We start from the raw sequence: 18698 nt of genomic DNA on the forward strand, positions 1-18698 counted from the left end.
TTATTTATCCAAAATATGAAATATAGTATATTTTGATATGAATAATCTTTCTTACTTTATCCCCATTATTTAAATAATTTATCCACAATATTTTTTATTTATCCACACTATAAAAAATAGTATAATTTTGATTAAGTAATCACTCTTTGTGAAGACTTTGATTTTATGACCCAAAAAAAAAAAATCAATTTAACCTCAGATTATGAAATTTTCAACGCTCGTCACAGCGTGGCCAATCTACACGGCAGTTAAACGGCGCCGTCAATTCTGACGTGATCAAAGTCCCAGCTGACAGCTGCTTGTGGACATGCTGTTGATGCAGCTGTGAGATACCATTGTGGCCTTCATAACTGTTTATTTGACGGGAATTGTCGCCCGGTCCTTATCGTACGACTATTGTTCCATTATGTTCTTCGCCGACGCGGACACACACGCACACAATAGAAGTCAAAAGTCAGCGACTTGGTGAAGTGTTACTGATCTGTTGATGCGGTGCCAGATACCATTCATTCTTTCAACCCGCTTAGCTTTATGTAATAGTGTAGCTTGGCTCACGAAGTGACTTTAGGGGCTTTAAAGTCACATCTGCTGTGTTTTATGAATGATAAGTCACACTTTTTTCCTCCCCCCATCGTTTGGCTGCAACTTCTACTCTGGTGCAACTTGCAGGTATTAAAATTTGACCTCTGTCTGGCAGCCAAATTTCCCATTTGCTAATCGTGTCGACGGTAGTGAACAAGTCCAGAAAATGTGACTTTAGTCCACTGTGGTTTTTTTCTTCTTCATGATACATTTTTGGATTGTATACTTTAGAGGGACTTATATAAAATTATATATATATATATGTGTATATATTAAAAAAAAAAAAAAACTCAAATACCAAGTTACCGTATTTTCTGCACTATAAGGTGCACCGGATTATAAGGCGCACCTTCAATGAATGGCCCATTTTAGGTGCACCTTATAGTGCGGAAAATACGGTATATAAAATGTATTATTATAACATATAATATATTATATTATGTATTTGAGTTTGCACTTGTAAGACCATGCCGAAAATAACCCAAACCTCAGTTTTAGGAAATTATTAATGTGAACATTGTTTATGTAAATGTCTATTCTCTATTTTTGATAAAACAACTGTTCTACAATGCTTTGACAAGGATAACGTTCCAGTGGCAAATGTAATTCCTTCCATAATTGTGCGAGCATCCAAGTGAGAGTCCAGCACGTGCGTGTTCATTGTCTTTTTCCTTTAATTGTTTCTATCCGGCTGTAATGGTTTCAGCTATTTCTTTTAAGCGGTCACGCTACATTTGCCCGGGAAACTGCCCCGTGTCTCCAAACGTGAAAAGAAGTCACTTGAATGTAATCATTCAACACTAAAAAATAAAAGGCTCATCAATTTTAAAATGGACATTTTATTTTTGTAACTGTTCGGGATAATTATCCACGTCCATTAAAACTTCCCAGAGGGTTGAAAACACTTAATGCCGCAACAACACGAGCTCGCCTTGATGACGGCGACGGTTGCCGGTCACACTTTGTGCTTTTTGACGAGGTGTCGCTGTTGCTGTGTTTGCTTCCGCAGGGAACGGCTTCGCCAACCCCAGGGGCTCCCCGGGCCTCCTCTGCGCGCCAAGCGGCAACGGCTTGGGGAAAGTCATGCCCAACAAGTCACCGCCACCCCCTGGAGGGAGCATGGCAATGGGTGCCCGCAAGCCGGACCTGAGGGTCGTCATCCCTCCGTCGAGCAAAGCGATGATGCCCCCGCTGGTGAGTAGATGGACTCTTAATATGCGCCACATGGACACAAGTGTTGGGCTATTACATCTGCCGGCATTAGTAAATGCAGCAACCAGGGCTCTTATGCAATTTTTTTTTTTTTTGTATTAAATTTTCACAGCTTCATGAGATTTTAGCAGAGCTGTTTTTGTCCAAAGGAACCCCGCCGAGACTGCGTGCTGCTTGAGTGCTATCACGCCTAATCATTTATTCGCAATTAAGGACCAGGCTTTGTCTAATGGTGATAATGAAGATGTAGGGCACCTTTGACCACATGGAAAAACACTTTAAAAAAAAAAAAAGAAATATTCTGGATTTGCACTTCAGGTGCAAGTGCCCGCCACTCCATTTAATGCGTCTGTTTGATTGTCTATTTCCATTAATATTTTAAAGTTGTACATATCCCATATGGCTGTGTTTATATTCATAGAACACAACAAAAAGTTACTTAAAATAATTATAAATGACTACCGGAGTTGGTAGCGTGTGGAATTAAGCAGAAATTATTTCTTGGTTTTGTCCAGGAGGTAGCCATTTTGTCTTTGACAGTCGACTAAAAATGACATCACAGTTGCTCAGGGCTCAACAGCCAATCATGAGTCAGCTTTCAATTGTCACAGGACCAAAAGGTTAGCCGTGATTGGTCGGTACCTTAGCCCTGAGCAAATGTGATGTCATTTCCAGTCAACAACAACAAAATGGCCGCTTAATTCATATTCCATAAACGCAATATTAATCACAATGTCGTGTTAAGACTAGTGGTGGCTCAGAACAGATTAAAAACATTTTGGGGTTAACTATCACTTTAAGGTGTGGCTTTAATTGATTTCACATTTCCTATTACAGTAGAGTGAGTCAGGTTGCGTTTTAAGAAGCAGGCTAGTCGGTCATGTCTGAGCCTTTCAGAAGCCTTCACAAGCTTTTCAGAGGTTGGTGGCTGCAGACAGCCTGTCATTAGACCGTAATGGTATTAAATTAATCACATCTTGGCATGACAGAGTGTAGATGAAGACTTAATCAGGGGGCCCAGGGTGTGAGCCAGATAATATCTTGTCGCCCTTGTCGCGGCTTACTCGTGCTATTGATTGAGTGCGTGTATTAAGACGGGCCCGGTCCAATGAGAAATGGAGTCGTGGAAGTAGCATTTGAGAATTCAAAGTTGTCTGTTTTTGCGAGCATCACGAAACAGTATTTGCAATCTGCGCTGTTGTTTATCAGCCTCCAAACAACTTTGCGACTCTGCCACCCTCGCAAGCCATTCGCACGTCGCGCCATTGTTGTGGCCAAGCGTGTGAAGTCAAGACGCATCACATCTGGCGCTTTTTGCTCGCGACAGACAATCGGAGCGTTGTCTTGTAACTTTTCTTCGTTCTTTTGCTCTGTCGAGGGTAGGAGGAGGAGGAGGGGAGGAGGAAATCGTGCTCAGATTGGAGATATTTTTTTAAAAGTAGGATGCACACATTGACACTGACGTGTTTTAGTTTTGAGGGCTGAAAATGCTCCAAATCAGACCAATTATCGCCATGTGTGTACCCTTAGTATGTTGTCGAGAAAGAAGCCATTTTGTCTCGCTGCATGTTTTGGCTTTTGGGCTTGTGAAAATTGCCTCAGCCTGTTCACTTGGCTCCCCCGCATTCACGTAGGCCACTCCACGCCCGGACTGTGAAGGACTGGTGTGTGCTTTTTTTTTTTTTTATGTGTGTGTGATTTCGTGTAGCATTTTCAGAACAACACTCCATGATTTTTTTTCCATCAGGAAGATAAAGTGACATCATCTCGAATGAGGTCATTGTGTCAGATACATGTTGAAGTCATCTGGCCTTAGAGTGCTGGAACAATGCGAGGAAGCTGTCAGCATGATGATGATGATGATGATGATGATACTACTACTATGGCAGCTGCACACGTTTGTTGCATTACATTGGCCATCATGTCTGACATTGATTGTTGCTGCATAGCTGCACTGTGCAGTGTTGTTGTTTGTTGTGGATTAAATGACTTGGCATTAAAATACAGAAAAAATTGCATTACGTGATCCCATGATGCTAAATTCATCCCTTAGGTATTGCTTTTCAATGCGTGACATTTTAAAGAAAAAGTTGAGGGACTTGTGCTGTTTATGTTGGATCAAGTCAGAGCATAAATATAGCATACGGAAGGCTACAGCACCATCGTGTGGTAGAAAGTATTATTACATCCAGTGAGTACTGTAGAATGGCACGCATTAGTTGCCTATTCTTTTTTTTTCGCCGTTCATATAAATATAAAATACAGTATATTAATAATCCTTATTTTAATTTAAATAATGATAAATATAAATAATAAATACATTGCTTTAGAGACTGGTATTTAAAATTTAAATGAAATGAAATTAGAAATGTATCAAACACAATTTTTTTTAATTTTTCATAACTATTATCTATAAATACATCAGATAACATAAAATATGAAATGACATTAAAATGTTTTCATGTAATAGATATTTATCCAGCTTCTGTGATATGAAGGGATTCAAATTCAGTGTATTTATTTTTTTTTTTAATATAAATCACACAATCTATAACGAAAACCTTTGAGAAAGACAAGCATGTCAATTATTTTGGTGTTGTTTTTGTCATTGCAGAACACCCAAAGGTTAAGCAGCTCCCAGTCGGCCCAGCCACTGGCCACTCCAGTAGTATCGGTCACCACACCCAGCTTACCTCCACAAAGCCTGGTCTACTCGGGCGTGCCCACCTCCTACAACCCTGCCGGTAAGCCCGAACCTCCCAAAAGTCTCACTTGAACTTTGATTGACGATTACACTTATGCCATCATGATGGAGTCTGTATTTTTTGTTTTTGCAGAGTATTCCCTGAGCAGTGCAGAGCTCGCTTCCCTCCAGGGCTTCAGCTCTCCGGGGCTCTCGCTGGGCTCCATGTCAGCATGGCAACAGCATCAACTGGGCCAAGCCGCGCTTAATTCTTTGGTGTGAGTACAGAGGACACGCTCTTCTGATGTACAAAACATTTGAGACTTTTTAGCCATATTTATGTCCCGAAATGAGACGGAATAGAAAGTCCACTTTTGTCGTCAACATGTATTTGTGTGGTCATCTCCAGAAGCGGCGGAGGGCACCTACCTCAGGGCTCCAACCTCTCCGTTAGCACGAGCCAGAGCATCAATATTAAGTCGGAGCCCATCTCGCCACCACGAGAGCGCGTCACCTCCTCCGGTTTCCCGCCTCAGCAGCCGCCGTTGCCGCACCCGCAACAGCAGCAGCAGGGGCCCGCCCGGCAACAGGAAGGTCTGGGACGCTCGCCCGCCGACAGCCTCAGTTCCTCCTGCAGCTCCTACGACGGCAGCGACCGCGAGGACCACCGGGCGGACTTCCACTCGCCCCTCGGTCCGGGCAGAGCGCCGGCGGCCGGCGACAGGGAAAGTCCCTCGGTCAAGCGCCTGCGTATGGACGCGTGGGTGACATAGAACGGCCGACGGCGGGTGCCGAGCAGGCAAGAGCGAAGAGGGTCCTTCCAGTTAATGATATCTTCACTCAACAACCCCGGGTTCAGTTTGTAAACGAAGCAGGTACTGATTGTCAGGCGGGAACAGAGAAGCGTTCCCAGACAAACGCGTTATAATAGTTTGTAGTCATCTGACAATTATATTTTGTCGTCGCTGTTTCGCTGTTGTGCTCGCAAACAATCAGAGAGCAGGCTGAGGGCCACCATCTTTTTTTTTTTTTTTTTTTTTTAAAGAATCATGCTGTAAACATACACACACGCGTTTATGTAGTCATGTCAAGTGGCCTCTAATTTATTGAGAATGTGGAGTGGAGGGAGAATATCAAATGAAGGAATTGGCTGCAAAAATGGCCTCGTGTTCATGTTGCTGTTAAAGGGGACATATTATAGACTGTTTAAATGCTTGAGCGATAATCCCCACGCTATACGCAGAGAGGAGGGACTGAGCCCTGGAAAAAAAACAAAAAAAAAAACAGGCTTTGTATACAAATAGAAATCCACATGCAGTAAAGACTCTCCGTAACCTCATTAGCAACCCAGGCTAAACTAAGCTTCCTCCCAGCATAAAATGCAAACTGGATAACTTCAACATTCTTCTTTGGCACTAATTTTTATTTCGATGCTTCCTTAATCTTTGTGGAAGTCGTTATCAGGTCAAGGTGAGATGAAAATGTTTTGTAACCACTCTCGAAAACCGTTCTTGTGTTGGTACGCCGCACAAAGTAGAGGAGAGGTGAAATGAGAAGTGGCTCATTTGCACATGACAGGATTGTCCACTCAAATGAAGCTTCAGGAAAAAAAAAGTTAGTCTTGATCCTTGGGGTGAAAAAAATGCATACTATGTCTCCTTTAAAGTTAAGAGTAAGAAATCGGGAGTTTAAACACGCCCGACCACTCAAATTTATTGCGTCAAGTCATCTCCAGTTGAAAGCCAGACAATTGTTTTCACTTGTAAATATCCAGGAGATCGCTTGCTGCTCCGTATTTGAATTCTGCTCCTTTAGTGGCCATTGCGATTTTATGTTATCATAACTACACACGTCCACTGCACATTGACTTATTGTCTAAGGCAATGGTTCCAACGTTATATTAGAAAAATAGGAATACAAAGCTATTCTGATTTGCGAATGGCAACGGGATAGGCAGGTTAATTGTATTCTGCCCTCTAGTGGAAACACATTTAATTGCTCTGCCTGGCACTACATGTCAGTGACATACATCCCATGCCACAGCCTCGTTTCCCTCCACCATAAGCAAACACGTGACTCGGCATGAACATCCTGGGCAAACAAGCCACTCTCAGAAGGCGTCGCTCTGCATTGGCCGTGCGCTTCTTCCATCATGGCGTTAGTCCCAAGTACACTGCGGTGATCTATGCAGTTTTTAAGCATACACATTATCCACATACTATGATGTCATACTAACATAAGCAGGATCCTCATTTTATTTTTTTTCCTCTTATCTCAGGGGGTCCGCAAAATAAAAAAAATGTAGATTGTTTTTATGATCCTTATTGGGGACAGTTGGAAATGTTGACAAAAATAACTAATAAAATGGGGAATGCTAATTATCTGGCCTGTCATCTGGGGTGTCCAAGCATAATTCATGGGAGGCCAGTGCCCCCACAGTCCCCCCTCTAGCTCTGCCAGTGCATACATTCACCTCATGTTATGGTGGAACCTCCAAAGGACGACAGTTCAAATTTACAAATTGAAAATGACTCAATTTGTTTGCCTATTGCCATCTTAATCGCATTGCTAACTCTCCAGGCTATATTTAAAACATTTTAACATCAGTTATACAAGCTCTAAACACAGTTTGTAGTTGCAATGGCAAGAAACTTTACGATATTTATATATAATATCTAAATATTCACTTCAGTTACTTCCATTATAATTTTTTTCTTGTCATCACCACTACCATTCTGTGATGGCGTCACAAAAATAGCCAAAGAAAAAAACGTTTTGGGCATGTTGCGGCCTCCCAAAAGGCGATTCCAATGCCATCGATCATTAAATGGCCCAAAAACATTTAATGCATGCATTTCGTCAATAATTTTCTGTAGTAGCTTTTAACATAGCATAACTGAAACTAGCAATAACAATGCGACTCCCAACATAGCAGCACTTTTTTTTTTAGCACTTGATGCCGTTTTACTCTATCAGGGAATTTTCTAGACTAAATATGCACATGTAGAAAATGCCTTATCCCAAAGAAATACGACAACACTCAGTAAAAATCACACCTCGGTTCTCAAGAAGAAAAAAAAGCGCACGGCCAATAAACAGTCAGTGACACACTCTTGCTCAAGATGACAAATGTGGAAGGAATGACAATTTGCTTTGCTTGCTAGCTTTAATATATATTTAAAAAAAACACAAGTGTGTGTGTTTGCTCAGTGTTTGTAATCCCAATTGGTTGACTTCAGTTAAAAAAAAAAAAAAAAAAAAAAAAGCTGTTTTCTCGGTTTGACTGCTCGGACCGTTTTGGCGGCACAAGCTGGACTTTGTTGCCAACAATGAAGTTTTTGCCCCCCCTCTTCCTCCCCAAAAAAAGAGAGAAAAAAATGTTAAGTTAAACTGCTTTTTATTTCATTTTCATGCTATCACGGAAAAAAATCAAGTGAAGTTTTTATTGAAAAATTCAAATACTATGCTATTAGATATTTGTTGTACAAAATTTGTATTTTCAGAAAAGTACAGTTATTGGCTTTTAATGTGTCATTTAGGTTATATTGTTCTCTGTGTAATATATATATATATATATATATATATATATATATATATATATATATATATATATATATATATATATATATATATATATAAATAATGACAAATGCTGACATAGTATTTGTCCTTTTATTGTGAAGATACACACATACACACACACACACAGTAAGAAACTTGATTAAACACATCAGTGTATGTTCAGACTGGACGTGGTGTCTAATTCATCTTTGACTTGCTCATTAAATGCAATTATTGGCTTGAAGCACTATTATTGTGTGCTCACATGAAACTACATTTTTTTTATATGTATTTTATTTAATTCAAGCACATTCATTTATTAAGATTAATATGGTGTACAAAGCAGGTAGACCGATTGTTTTTGTCAAAGCTACAAGATAATCTCAATAAATGAAATTCATAAACAAGTAAAAGTCGCCTTTAAAATGTTCTCTAGTTATTTAATGTGATCTAAGATTTATTGTTTTGAGCAATATTCAAATGTACTTGACCTAGAAAAACAAATCTTTTCAATTTGTGTTTGACAAACTAATGCAAACTACAACCAAATAAAAACATACTTATGTAATGTATAAATGATTTAATTGAACTAATTACCAACTTTAAAAAAAAAAAATTCGTCTTTTTACAGCCTAAGCGTAATGATTTAGTTGTTTACTTCCAGTATCCGGCCACCAAGTAGTTGCAGTTCCACCCCCTGGCCTCCATGTGGTGCTGTGCGACCATGGATAACATGTTCCACTTTTAACCTTGAATTAATGGCGTTGAAGAAGACTAACGAGGAGTCTCGTTTCTTAATTATTTACTTTAATCGATATTTAAACCACTAAATTCATGATATAATTTACAGAACTATCGCTAATGTGTCATTTATTGTTAAACTCTACCTGATACTGTTCAGTTTTACAGCATTTTTATCGTTTTATGAAGCGTGACTCCAACATACGTCGAAGACAACGAACAGGTAATTTGTATATTGTCATTTTAGCTACAGTGCTAACAAACAATTTCCCATGAAAGATTATAATATGGCAACAGGGCTAGTAGTAGTAAGTTTGTTTTGTTCACACTTGTCAGGTTTGGGGTTAAGTTTCCATGATTTCCTCGTGCCCAAGTGAACTATGTCCAGGTAAGTACCCAACTTTATTTTTTTTCTCCAACTTGAAAATACATATTTGGTTCATGGAAGACTAAATTGTCTATAGATGTGAATTATTGTTTGGAAACATCTTAATGATTTAGTTTCACCTTTAATCTGGCACTTAAACTGCATTATGATGATGTTGGTGGGTGAAAAAGTTTCAATGCAGAAAAAAGGGAGGTTCATGGAGATCCCTTGTGTATTTAACATGTCACGTCTTCTATTTTATACTATCAAGTGCATGTTCGAAGCTCGCGTCCTTTTGGACCAGCTGTGCAGCAGGTGGGAACAGGTCCAGTGTGCATGTGTAGAGTAACCAAGTAGGCTTTGGGCCTTGTTTGAATTGCACGAGAAGGGGCTAGGAGCCACCTGCCGGAGGGGCTTGCCCTGTTCCAATCCCCCCCAAATCCCGCCTTTCAACCAGGAGCCAAGCCGGGGTTCTTTCGTGTGGGCCTGATCCACCGTTAAGACTTGTGCAAATATTGAACAAGCTTGGGCCCAGACTCAAACGCATCTGTTGTCATACAGTCTCCACTCTCCTGGCGGTGTCCAATGGGGGAGAGACACAGTTGAACACCACCGGCTCGTTGGCATTCAGTTTTTGTGTGGACGGGGAAAGACATAGTTTATACTTTGCAAACACAAATGATGAGTAAACAAATATGGGTGGGGGGGGGGGGGGCAGTTTGAAAGACCTGAAATGACCAAGAGATTGCCAATATTTCATATGCCGCCTTCATGTCTGTCCTTTTTCATCTAGGAGTATTTTTGGATAGTCATGACAGGATGGAGTTTCACTTGTAAAGCAGGAGCAACACAAAATGAGGGCGAATTGTAACGATTTCCCGCCCCTCTGATCAAAGTAAGCAAAGGCTCCCATTTTCAAATGTGTCTAACACCGTGGTTCTCAAATTGGGCTCCAGAGACCCGCAGGGGTGTGTGAGGCGTAACTCAGGACTCTGCAAAATAATTGTCATCATACAAAAAAGGTGCATACCTACAAATATCATACAAAAAAAAAAGTGCATACCTACAAATGGGCAGGGCGATCAATAAAACAAACTTACCGTAACTCCGACCCAATTAAAAGTTTACATATGATTGAGACATCACATAAATCAGACATCCCTGCATGAAGAAAGTCAGGCGTGGTTTAACCAAAAGCAGTTTTATTGCAGGAATGAAGTCCACTTTAAAAAAAAAAAAATATCCCTAGCTAAAATTCGATGTCTCATTGGATAGTAAAGGTCAACCCCAGTCTCGAAATTGACTTAGTGAAATCATTTAAAAAAATCATTTGTTTACGCCTCGTAACCTTGGGGGAGGTACCTTTTTAACAGCTCCGCTCCGAAATGCAACAGTTGCATTCTCGCAGGTGTTAAAACTCGTCTCGCAAGACAGGTACGGCCAGTCTCAGTGGGGCCACACCCACCGATGACCGACCTCCGACTGGCGCCTTTTAACGCCCGACTTCCTTTTCAAACAAATACATAAATATGATTGCGCCGCCTCGTTGAAAGCGACTTGGATTTTGGGACGCCGTTTGACTGAAGAGGCAGCTTGTTTTGAACTTCACTGCTCTCGCAGAGTAAGTTTATGAAGAAATCTTCTTTTACTTTATCCTGTATTTATTGTAATTTTCAGAATGTAGCGAGCTATTTTGACATAAGATAATGCTTAAGATTTATAGTACTGCTAAAGTTTTTATTACTGTGAATTTTTTTCAGTTTCCTATTGAACTATATTAAAAAAATCCATTTTGTAACGACTCGTAGTTTCAGCAAATTGTTAGAATGTTGCATTTGAGTTTGAGACACCCGTGTGAGTCACAGAGTAATGCTTTGTCATTCATTAAATTGCCATCATCCAACTCTGCCTGTGCCCATTTCAAATGTCTACTTTTTCCATTTCCAAGGAACCGCTCAAAATGGAGGGGAAGAAAAAAACAGTAATGGACAATATTCGCTTTAAGACCAAACTGATCAATCTGATGAGGCTGCCGGGTAAGAAGGCGGCAAACAAGCAAAGGAAAAAAGCACCGGTATCCATCAGGCGCAGTCTATCCGTACCGGAACTGAATGTCAAGGAGGACGAAGCGCTTCCTCCAATCAGCGCCTTGGCCAGAACATCCGAGGCCATATTTTTTGGATTGAGCGATAGCGATTCCGTCGCGAGCGGCTCCATCCCCGATGGCCCGACTGTCACGGACGGCAGCTCTATTAGAACTGCTTCCCCGTTCAATCTCAGTGAGGAATTTCAAGACGCGATGATGTCAAACACGGAGAAGAAAGCATACACAAAAGGACCCCTGTTCACCCTTGACCCCGTTCCGACGCCGCGATCCGTCTTCCCCAAATCGTCATTCAGCTCACCAGCGCTGAATCACGCAATGACCTCTGAACATTCCCAGCTCTACGAGGATAAAGCGACGATCTCAGAAGTTCTGGCCAGAGCAAACTCGACGGGAGAACAAACAAACATCAACGCACAGCCGCGGTTTGTGCATTTCAAGAGGGACAGGCCGCTTTCTGGAAAATTACAACTGTCAGCACGCAGAAACAAGACGCCCCTGCCGTCGGAGTCTCTCGCTAAACCTGCCGACGGCGTGGAAAGCGTCAGCGACTATTGGACCGGCGAAGACCAGGCGGCCATGCGGTGGTTGACGGACACGGAGGGACTGGACCCCGATGTGTTCTCCGCCGTCGCTAATGACAACAGCATTGACGAATCGTCACTGGAAGGAGCCACTCAGGAGGACATTGAGGTCAGTCTGATAAACATTGGTAGAATCTGGTGGGACTAGACGACAAACCTCATGTGACTCCTCAAACATGGCATCATCGTACGCCATTACGCAATCTAGTTTGTTGCAAAACTTCAAAACGTTTGCCGGTACCGCGGTTTGCATTCACTTCCTTAATTTCGTTTGCCATCCCCTAACAGATGTCCAGTGAACCATTTGAATTCTTTGGGGAGATGTTTCCCTACCTGACCGAAACCCCAGTAAGTGCTCTCACCTTGGCCGCTTCGCCAAAATCTGCAAATCATTTCACGTGTCGACAAATAACATGAATGTTTTCCCCTGGGGGCGTGGGCAGCTTTCGGCATCAACTTCGGACCTCCAACTCCCGGCCCCCCTCCAGAGGTACCTGCTCTGCATCAGCTTGAAACATGGACAAAACCTGGTCATTCGAGACAAACGCGGTAGGTGAACAATACTTTCACATTTTGCTCGCACACGAACTGCCCCAACTTGATTTTGATTGCTCAACACATTTTAACAGTACCTTTACTTTCAGTCTGTTGTTTTTGGCCAATCAGAGTGTTTGAACGATATCATCTCCTGGCAAGGGTTGTGGTCATGTGCAGTCGGCACACTTGAAAAATATGCTGTCAGACCAGTAGGAGAGCGCAAAGAATGTGATACCAGTATATTGAAACTCACAAATTCAATTTGGCGTAGAGTGCTTTGAAAACCGGGTGGGTGGATTTGAGCCTTTTCTGGTTGATCACCTGTCAATCCCAAGGAAGGCGTCCCTCCAGGCTCAAATCCGCACCCACTGGCAATTAACTGAGATTCATACATTTTTGTTATTTAAAATAACGTGATCTGCTTCAACTTCTTGACAATCAAAAACTGGCTGGATGCACATTATGAAGTGTACACATTTAGATTTTTTTTAATTTTAAAATTATTATTTTTTTTTATTTCTTGGTGACCTTATTAACCTCTTCCAGAGTCCTATCACTACCGGTAAATTTGAACTAAAGCAGCGACATCCAATAAATATCATCAGTTTCTCAATCATAGCACATTTTAAAAAGCACGATGAATAAAATGAAAATATTTCAACGCAGACGGAGTCACAGGGCCGAAACAAGCATTGCGGCTAAGCGGTTAGCACATCCGCAGAGATGAAGAAGTGGGGATATACCGCCAATAAGTCTGGAATGTATCCCCACCCCCTCCTCCTCCCAGGGCATTCACTGTATTCGAGTTGGACGTCTCAATGTGATGTCAAAGGGCGCCCTCCTCGCTGACAAGATGGCACGGCGATGATGCAAGCCACACACGTTCCGTGCCTCGCCCCCTGTTTGCCCAACAATCAGCGCTGTGCCAAAGGCTCACCAAGGGCGTACGTTGTCATTACATATTCTGAAAAGGACCCACGCCACCAGCCCCCTCTCGCACTCTTTAGGTCCGCCTCTCCCCCCCCCCCCCCTATTAATTTCCATCGTGACCGTCCTCGCTTGTGCCAGAGCTTTTCTCCTCCCGATCTGCCACATTCTCCTCCTGTCAAGTTGCCTGGAGGTTTCCCTGTCACAGGCTGGCAGGGTGGAGCTGCTGTGGGTCCTGCCTGCCTTTTGCGAGATGTTCATTTGGAGGAGGGAGCTGACAGGCCTGACAGCCCATCCCCACAGGGCCTTTGTCATGTGATTCAAGCATCCCTGCAGGCTCTCGCCAGCACCCCTTTATCCCCCCCACCAGCGCTACACAAACCAAGGCATGGAAATGGCTTTCATTTTTTTTTTTTTTTTGGGGCAATTGCAGAAACAAAAGAAATCTCATTCCCTGGCCCCAGACTTTATTAACAAGCCTGAGAGATTAACACCGGTTGCTTCGAGATTCTCGCTCGTCTCACGCCTTTCGCTATTAAACGGCGGTGTGTGTGGTACTCCCCCTTCCCCCCCCTCTGGAATCGGCGTATGTTCTTATATAAGACAATTCAACGACCTCCACGGTGCGTTATGCTAATACGTACCCCGTCGTGCTTTGAAGGTACGAGCGACCCGTACGTGAAGTTCAAACTGGAAGGAAAGCAGTTCTACAAGAGCAAAGTGGTTTATAAAAACTTGAATCCCAAGTGGAATGAGTTCTTCTCCTATCCCCTGCGGGACAGAGAACACGTCGTGGATGTCCGGGTAGGCGAAGTTGTCAGCAATCTGACACGGGCAAAACACTTTCAAACGATTAATTACCCAATCATGTTTGTTCCAGGTCTATGATAAAAACCTGACGAGCGATGACTTCATGGGTTCGAGCAGCATTTCGCTGAAGAATCTCGAACTTTGCAAGTGAGTGGTGTCCCTCTACAGCTGTGTTGTGAAAACAATACAAGGCAGGTGCAGGGAATAAAATGTTTTTTACAGCAAAAAGTATTTCATAAAAACTGGCTGTCAATGTTATTGGACAGCTTTAGCACCATGCACATAAATCTTTTTTTTTCTCTTTTTTTTTGCAGCCACCACTTGTTAAATGCTATGCTAGCATGTGCTGTTTTTAAATCCAGTTAAGGAAAATTTGATGTGGCTCAATAAATTTGAATTCTGTAAAAAAAATTCTTAAATTAGTTCAAAAAATATAACTTGTCTATCTTATAAACTTGGATTTTAATTAGTTAGAGCAAAGAAAAGCTCACAGTTTAACATCTCAAGAGATTAGAACATAATTAAAATTTTAATTGATTTTGATGTAGGAATTAGGTAGGAATAAAAAAAAACAATAATCCAACTTCACTTTTCTATGTAAAGATAAAATGGCCTCCCTTGACAAATGCTTGCTTCTTGTTGTAAAACACATTTTAACTCAGTTTCAACAACTCATGAATAAACATAGATAATCTTTGTCATACAATACATTTTCCACTTAATTAGGTCTAAATTCACATTTTTTTTGTCACGCAATGATATATTAAAGGGATTTGAAAGCCTGAAAAGTTTTCTAGGGATGTGTGCGAGCTATAATATCAAACATCCCCTTTCTCTGTAGGACGTATGAACTGGAGTTGCCCCTCACCGACCCCAAAAGCAAAGAAGACGACATGGGAATCATCTCGGTGGACGTCTGCCTCATGTTTCGTGACGCCACCATCAAACGGAACTGGGTGAATATTATTTATAACACAAAAAAATCTGCGTCATGATGGCGGGTAGTAAAAAAAGTATTGTGTTGACTCTTGTCCATGTTTTCTTTGTACAGAGATGGCCGGCCAAAAAGACAAAGGTAAGAATGAACACTAGGGGGCAGTATCTCACTGTGTTATAGTGCAACAAAGACCAAGGTGAATGCTCTGTGGACTTTTGTGCTCTAACCTTGATTTCAGTGCCGCTGTGGTGGCCTTCATATGCTTATCATTTATCAGCAGAAAAAAAACACAATGTGAGATTCTGATCCAACACGTGTTGTCTTTAAAAGAGCTTTTTGACAAGTATTACAGGGCAGTAATTGCGTTTTGTAGTAAACAAAGTTGCGTCGCCTCTCAAGTGGTTTTCGACTCGCCGTAATTAGATTCGGTGCGAAACAGTCGTGCGGCTGTCCGGGCCCGACTCGCGCCGCACCGAGTGGGTTTATATTCACACCGACGCGGTCCCCACATCTGCCACTGTTGCGTCTCTTGATGGTCCAGCAGACCATCTCAATTTGAAATGAGATGACAAAGGAATGAAGCCATTTTGGTGCACTACAGATGGTTAAAGGTACTCAAAGGGAGACGGGAAACGTGCGATGGGACTCTGCACGCTTCTTTCCGCCGCCTAAGTCATCGTGCTAATTTGACAATGTAACAATGCCAGCCCCGCCTCCACCGTCCCCACCTCCCTCATATCATTTTTGACAATATCTTTAACACCTATCCTGGAAGTGCTGAATCGCCAGCTTTTACAGCTCCGCTCCCCCCCCCCCCCCCCCCCCCCCGTCTTTTGCGAAACGTGCTTTTTTCCTCGTCGCCACCGCGGAGAAAACTCCGTTCGCAAACGTGTAAGGGAGGCACGCTGCCAAAGCAACGTGCCTAAGATCGGCACGGTCGATAATTCCCAGGCAAAGTGGGCAATAACCCAGATGTTGGGGAGTAATAGCGCAGCTGTGGACGGACAGCGGCGAGGCGGCGGCCAAATGGACCCGGGTCTGAGCTCGTTGCGCCGGTCCCCGTGCTGTCTCGCCATATGGAAGCCATCGCGCGGCCCTTTTTAGGACCAGGAATAGATTCTCTTCGGGGGCCACTTACAGTTAAGTGGAATTGTTTTATTGGCCGCCGAGTTAGAAACGTGGCCAAGATAAACACTTGGGACGACTTGGCTGAGGCCTGGTTTCTATCGCCGTCCCACTCCCTCTGTTCTTTCGCCTTTTGAAGAGGGCTGATATTTATAGGGCCTCCGTGTTAATTCAGGTCCCCGAGATGAGCTTTGATCCCGGCCGGATTGGGTGGCGAAGCAGGTTGCGACCTCCGTAGCGGGGGCGGGAGGGGCCGGAGCGACAGCATTTGGGGGGTGGCGGTATGTTTCCAGCCCCAGAAGCCAAACAATCAAAGAGGTCTGAGCGGATGACGGTCCCGCTCTTTAATTACCGTGGGCCTGGCGCAACCTCTCTGCTGTTTGTGTTTTTTACAGCAGCGCGCTATCACCGAGCAGCCTCACGGGAACACTAACAGGGAAACGTATCAAGGCCGCTCTGTCTTCCTCCCTCCTCGCCGCCCGCCGGGAAGAGTCCCTTTGCCGAGCTTGTCCTCAATTTCCGACATGTTGACTAATGCAAAGAGTTGGAGCGTATTTTATGTTAAAGGCGACATATCGTGTTTTTTTTTTTTTTTCTCCTCCCTCTCTATTTAAAACCCTGGTCCCTTAATAACACTTCTGTGACATGCTTTCAAGAAAATACCCAAAGGATGAAGAATTACAGAACGCTTTACACCCCATTTTTTAAAGCGTCTCATAAAATTGAGTGACAGCTAACCCAAGGCGTCCTCGGGTCATGACATTCCTGACATACATTTTTTTTCCATTGGATTTTTTGACAGGCTGCGCTTTTACCATTCACTATCTATCCTTTATTATTCTTTGAAAACACCCTGAGATGCCTGCTGATAATTCCAGATCCCTATCTAAATAGAAAAGTAGTACTGCTGGTCCTAGGAAATACGTCCAAGTGATACATCTGGACGAAGAGACAAGCTTTGAAAAGTTTATTAAATTTAGCCTGGGTTGTTAGAGAGAGTCTTCCTTAACCATCTGTAAGCCTTTTATTTGTTTTAGGGCGGAAGTGGTTAATTATCACATTAATGTAAGTCATAGCTTTTCAAAACAGAGTAATATTAACACTTGTGCCAATCGAGTGTTCCTAATATTGTGATCGCGGACTCTATGAATTTCGAGGCTGTACCCACGTAGGAAACAAACTGCAATGTGGGCCATACGTGCTGCATTTTTTGCATAATATGCTGATGAGCGAGAGCTGCGCGTGCTCGCCGTGCATCATTACTCACCGCCGCCTGCTGTCTCCGCTGCAGCGTGCCAAGTGTCCTGACTCCCAACACTCAGCCTGGAAGCCAGTGATGAGTGGGACTGTCACAGCCCGGGACATCTGGCTGCTCGCTGTCGTCCCGCTCTCTTTTCCTCCTCCCCCCCCCTTTCTCTTTTTGCCAGCCTTGCCTGTCAGAAAGGAGACGTGCTAATGTCCTCCAACAGAGATGTGTTGCATAGTGTAAACCCTTGTCTTAGTTTTAAAACGCTCGGCGAAACATGACGAGGTGTCAGGCCGAGGCGAGAGCGGGTGCAATTTGAAACCCTAAAGGTGGAATATAATTTCCGGCCGGGGACTCTCCTCAACTGCAAATTTGTAACAGTTTTGATGGAGTTGTATCACGGACTGGATTTAGGTAGCTTAAACCTTAGATATGTCACAACCCTTAAAAATAAATGGCTTACAAATGATTCGATCTTGAAAAAAATGTATCAATATATTTCTTTGACACCAATTAATTTTTTCTTGCGAGCCAGATTTTTGGCAGAATATTGCCACATCTTAAGACAGGACAGAAAAATTACAAACAATCAAAGTTTTTATTTAGCAGGTCGCTAAGGGAGGGAAAAAAAAGAAACATGAATGCAATACTCAACAAGCGTTCTCATCTTCTCATTGTTCTGCAGAAAGCGACGCAGCACCCAAGTTCGGCCGACATGCAGAGGAGTCACCCCAAGAGCCGCATGTGGACCGGGGCTCTGGCCATCACGCTCGTGGAGGGTCAGGATCTACCGCAGTACGGCCAAGGCGACGTCTTTGTCCGCTTTCGACTGGGCGACCAGAAGTACAAGAGCAAGGTTAGACTTTCAAAAAAAAAAAAAGTCTCCCCGGTTTCTCAGGCTCTTTTTACTTTTGTCTTTTCTTTTTACGTGGAGGGTGGGGGTTCTTCGTTTCGCTTGTGTGACTCACCTCCACCTTGGCTCACCGGGCCGCGGCTCATTAGAGCGGGCCGGCCTGCCACTCAATCGCTGCTGCCGGGCTCCACATTCATTTGCATACTCAGCATGCCTCTGTTCATCTACCTGGACTTGTTTTTCCCTCGCCCAGCATCGGCGAGTCTGCGGCGTCTCGCTGCTGTCGTGTCGTTTCCTTTGTAAACCTCTCAGCCGTCCCTCTCCGCTTGTTTGTTTGTTTGTCCGACAAAGCCCATTCTAATTGGGAGCTGTCAGCGTTTACAATCCCGCCGTGGCCACCGGAGCGTACCAACGCGCTCGCTCCCTCCG

General features: G+C 43.2%; 2 protein-coding genes and 1 long non-coding RNA gene across 5 annotated transcripts in view; 2 read left to right on the forward strand and 1 right to left on the reverse strand.

Annotated features, from left to right (window-relative positions):
- Nucleotides 1–8282, forward strand: part of mef2aa (myocyte enhancer factor 2aa) — a 36847-nt gene extending 28565 nt beyond the window's left edge. For all 3 annotated transcript variants that reach the window (XM_049724351.1, XM_049724354.1, XM_049724353.1), the window contains 4 exons: nt 1592–1776; nt 4409–4538; nt 4632–4755; nt 4887–8282. In XM_049724351.1, coding sequence (XP_049580308.1) covers nt 1592–1776; nt 4409–4538; nt 4632–4755; nt 4887–5250 — 803 coding nt within the window. In that variant the 3' untranslated portion in view covers nt 5251–8282. The remainder of the gene's footprint in view (nt 1–1591; nt 1777–4408; nt 4539–4631; nt 4756–4886) is intronic.
- Nucleotides 8283–10573: 2291 nt separating this feature from the next.
- mctp2a (multiple C2 domains, transmembrane 2a) overlaps nt 10574–18698 on the forward strand; it is a 28433-nt gene continuing 20308 nt past the window's right edge. Inside the window, exons 1-9 of the mRNA XM_049724349.2 lie at nt 10574–10767; nt 11095–11943; nt 12123–12182; nt 12278–12383; nt 13960–14102; nt 14179–14255; nt 14950–15064; nt 15160–15183; nt 18102–18272. Coding sequence (XP_049580306.1) covers nt 11107–11943; nt 12123–12182; nt 12278–12383; nt 13960–14102; nt 14179–14255; nt 14950–15064; nt 15160–15183; nt 18102–18272 — 1533 coding nt within the window. The 5' untranslated portion in view covers nt 10574–10767; nt 11095–11106. The remainder of the gene's footprint in view (nt 10768–11094; nt 11944–12122; nt 12183–12277; nt 12384–13959; nt 14103–14178; nt 14256–14949; nt 15065–15159; nt 15184–18101; nt 18273–18698) is intronic.
- LOC137840409 (uncharacterized) lies at nt 11642–12346 on the reverse strand. The gene is made up of 2 exons (XR_011087045.1): nt 12197–12346; nt 11642–11969 (listed from the first exon to the last, which is right to left on the reverse strand). It is a non-coding gene; the product is annotated as an uncharacterized lncRNA (long non-coding RNA).

The sequence above is a fragment of the Syngnathus scovelli genome, chromosome 6 (assembly GCF_024217435.2).
Source record: "Syngnathus scovelli strain Florida chromosome 6, RoL_Ssco_1.2, whole genome shotgun sequence".
Taxonomy (NCBI): Eukaryota; Metazoa; Chordata; class Actinopteri; order Syngnathiformes; family Syngnathidae; genus Syngnathus; species Syngnathus scovelli.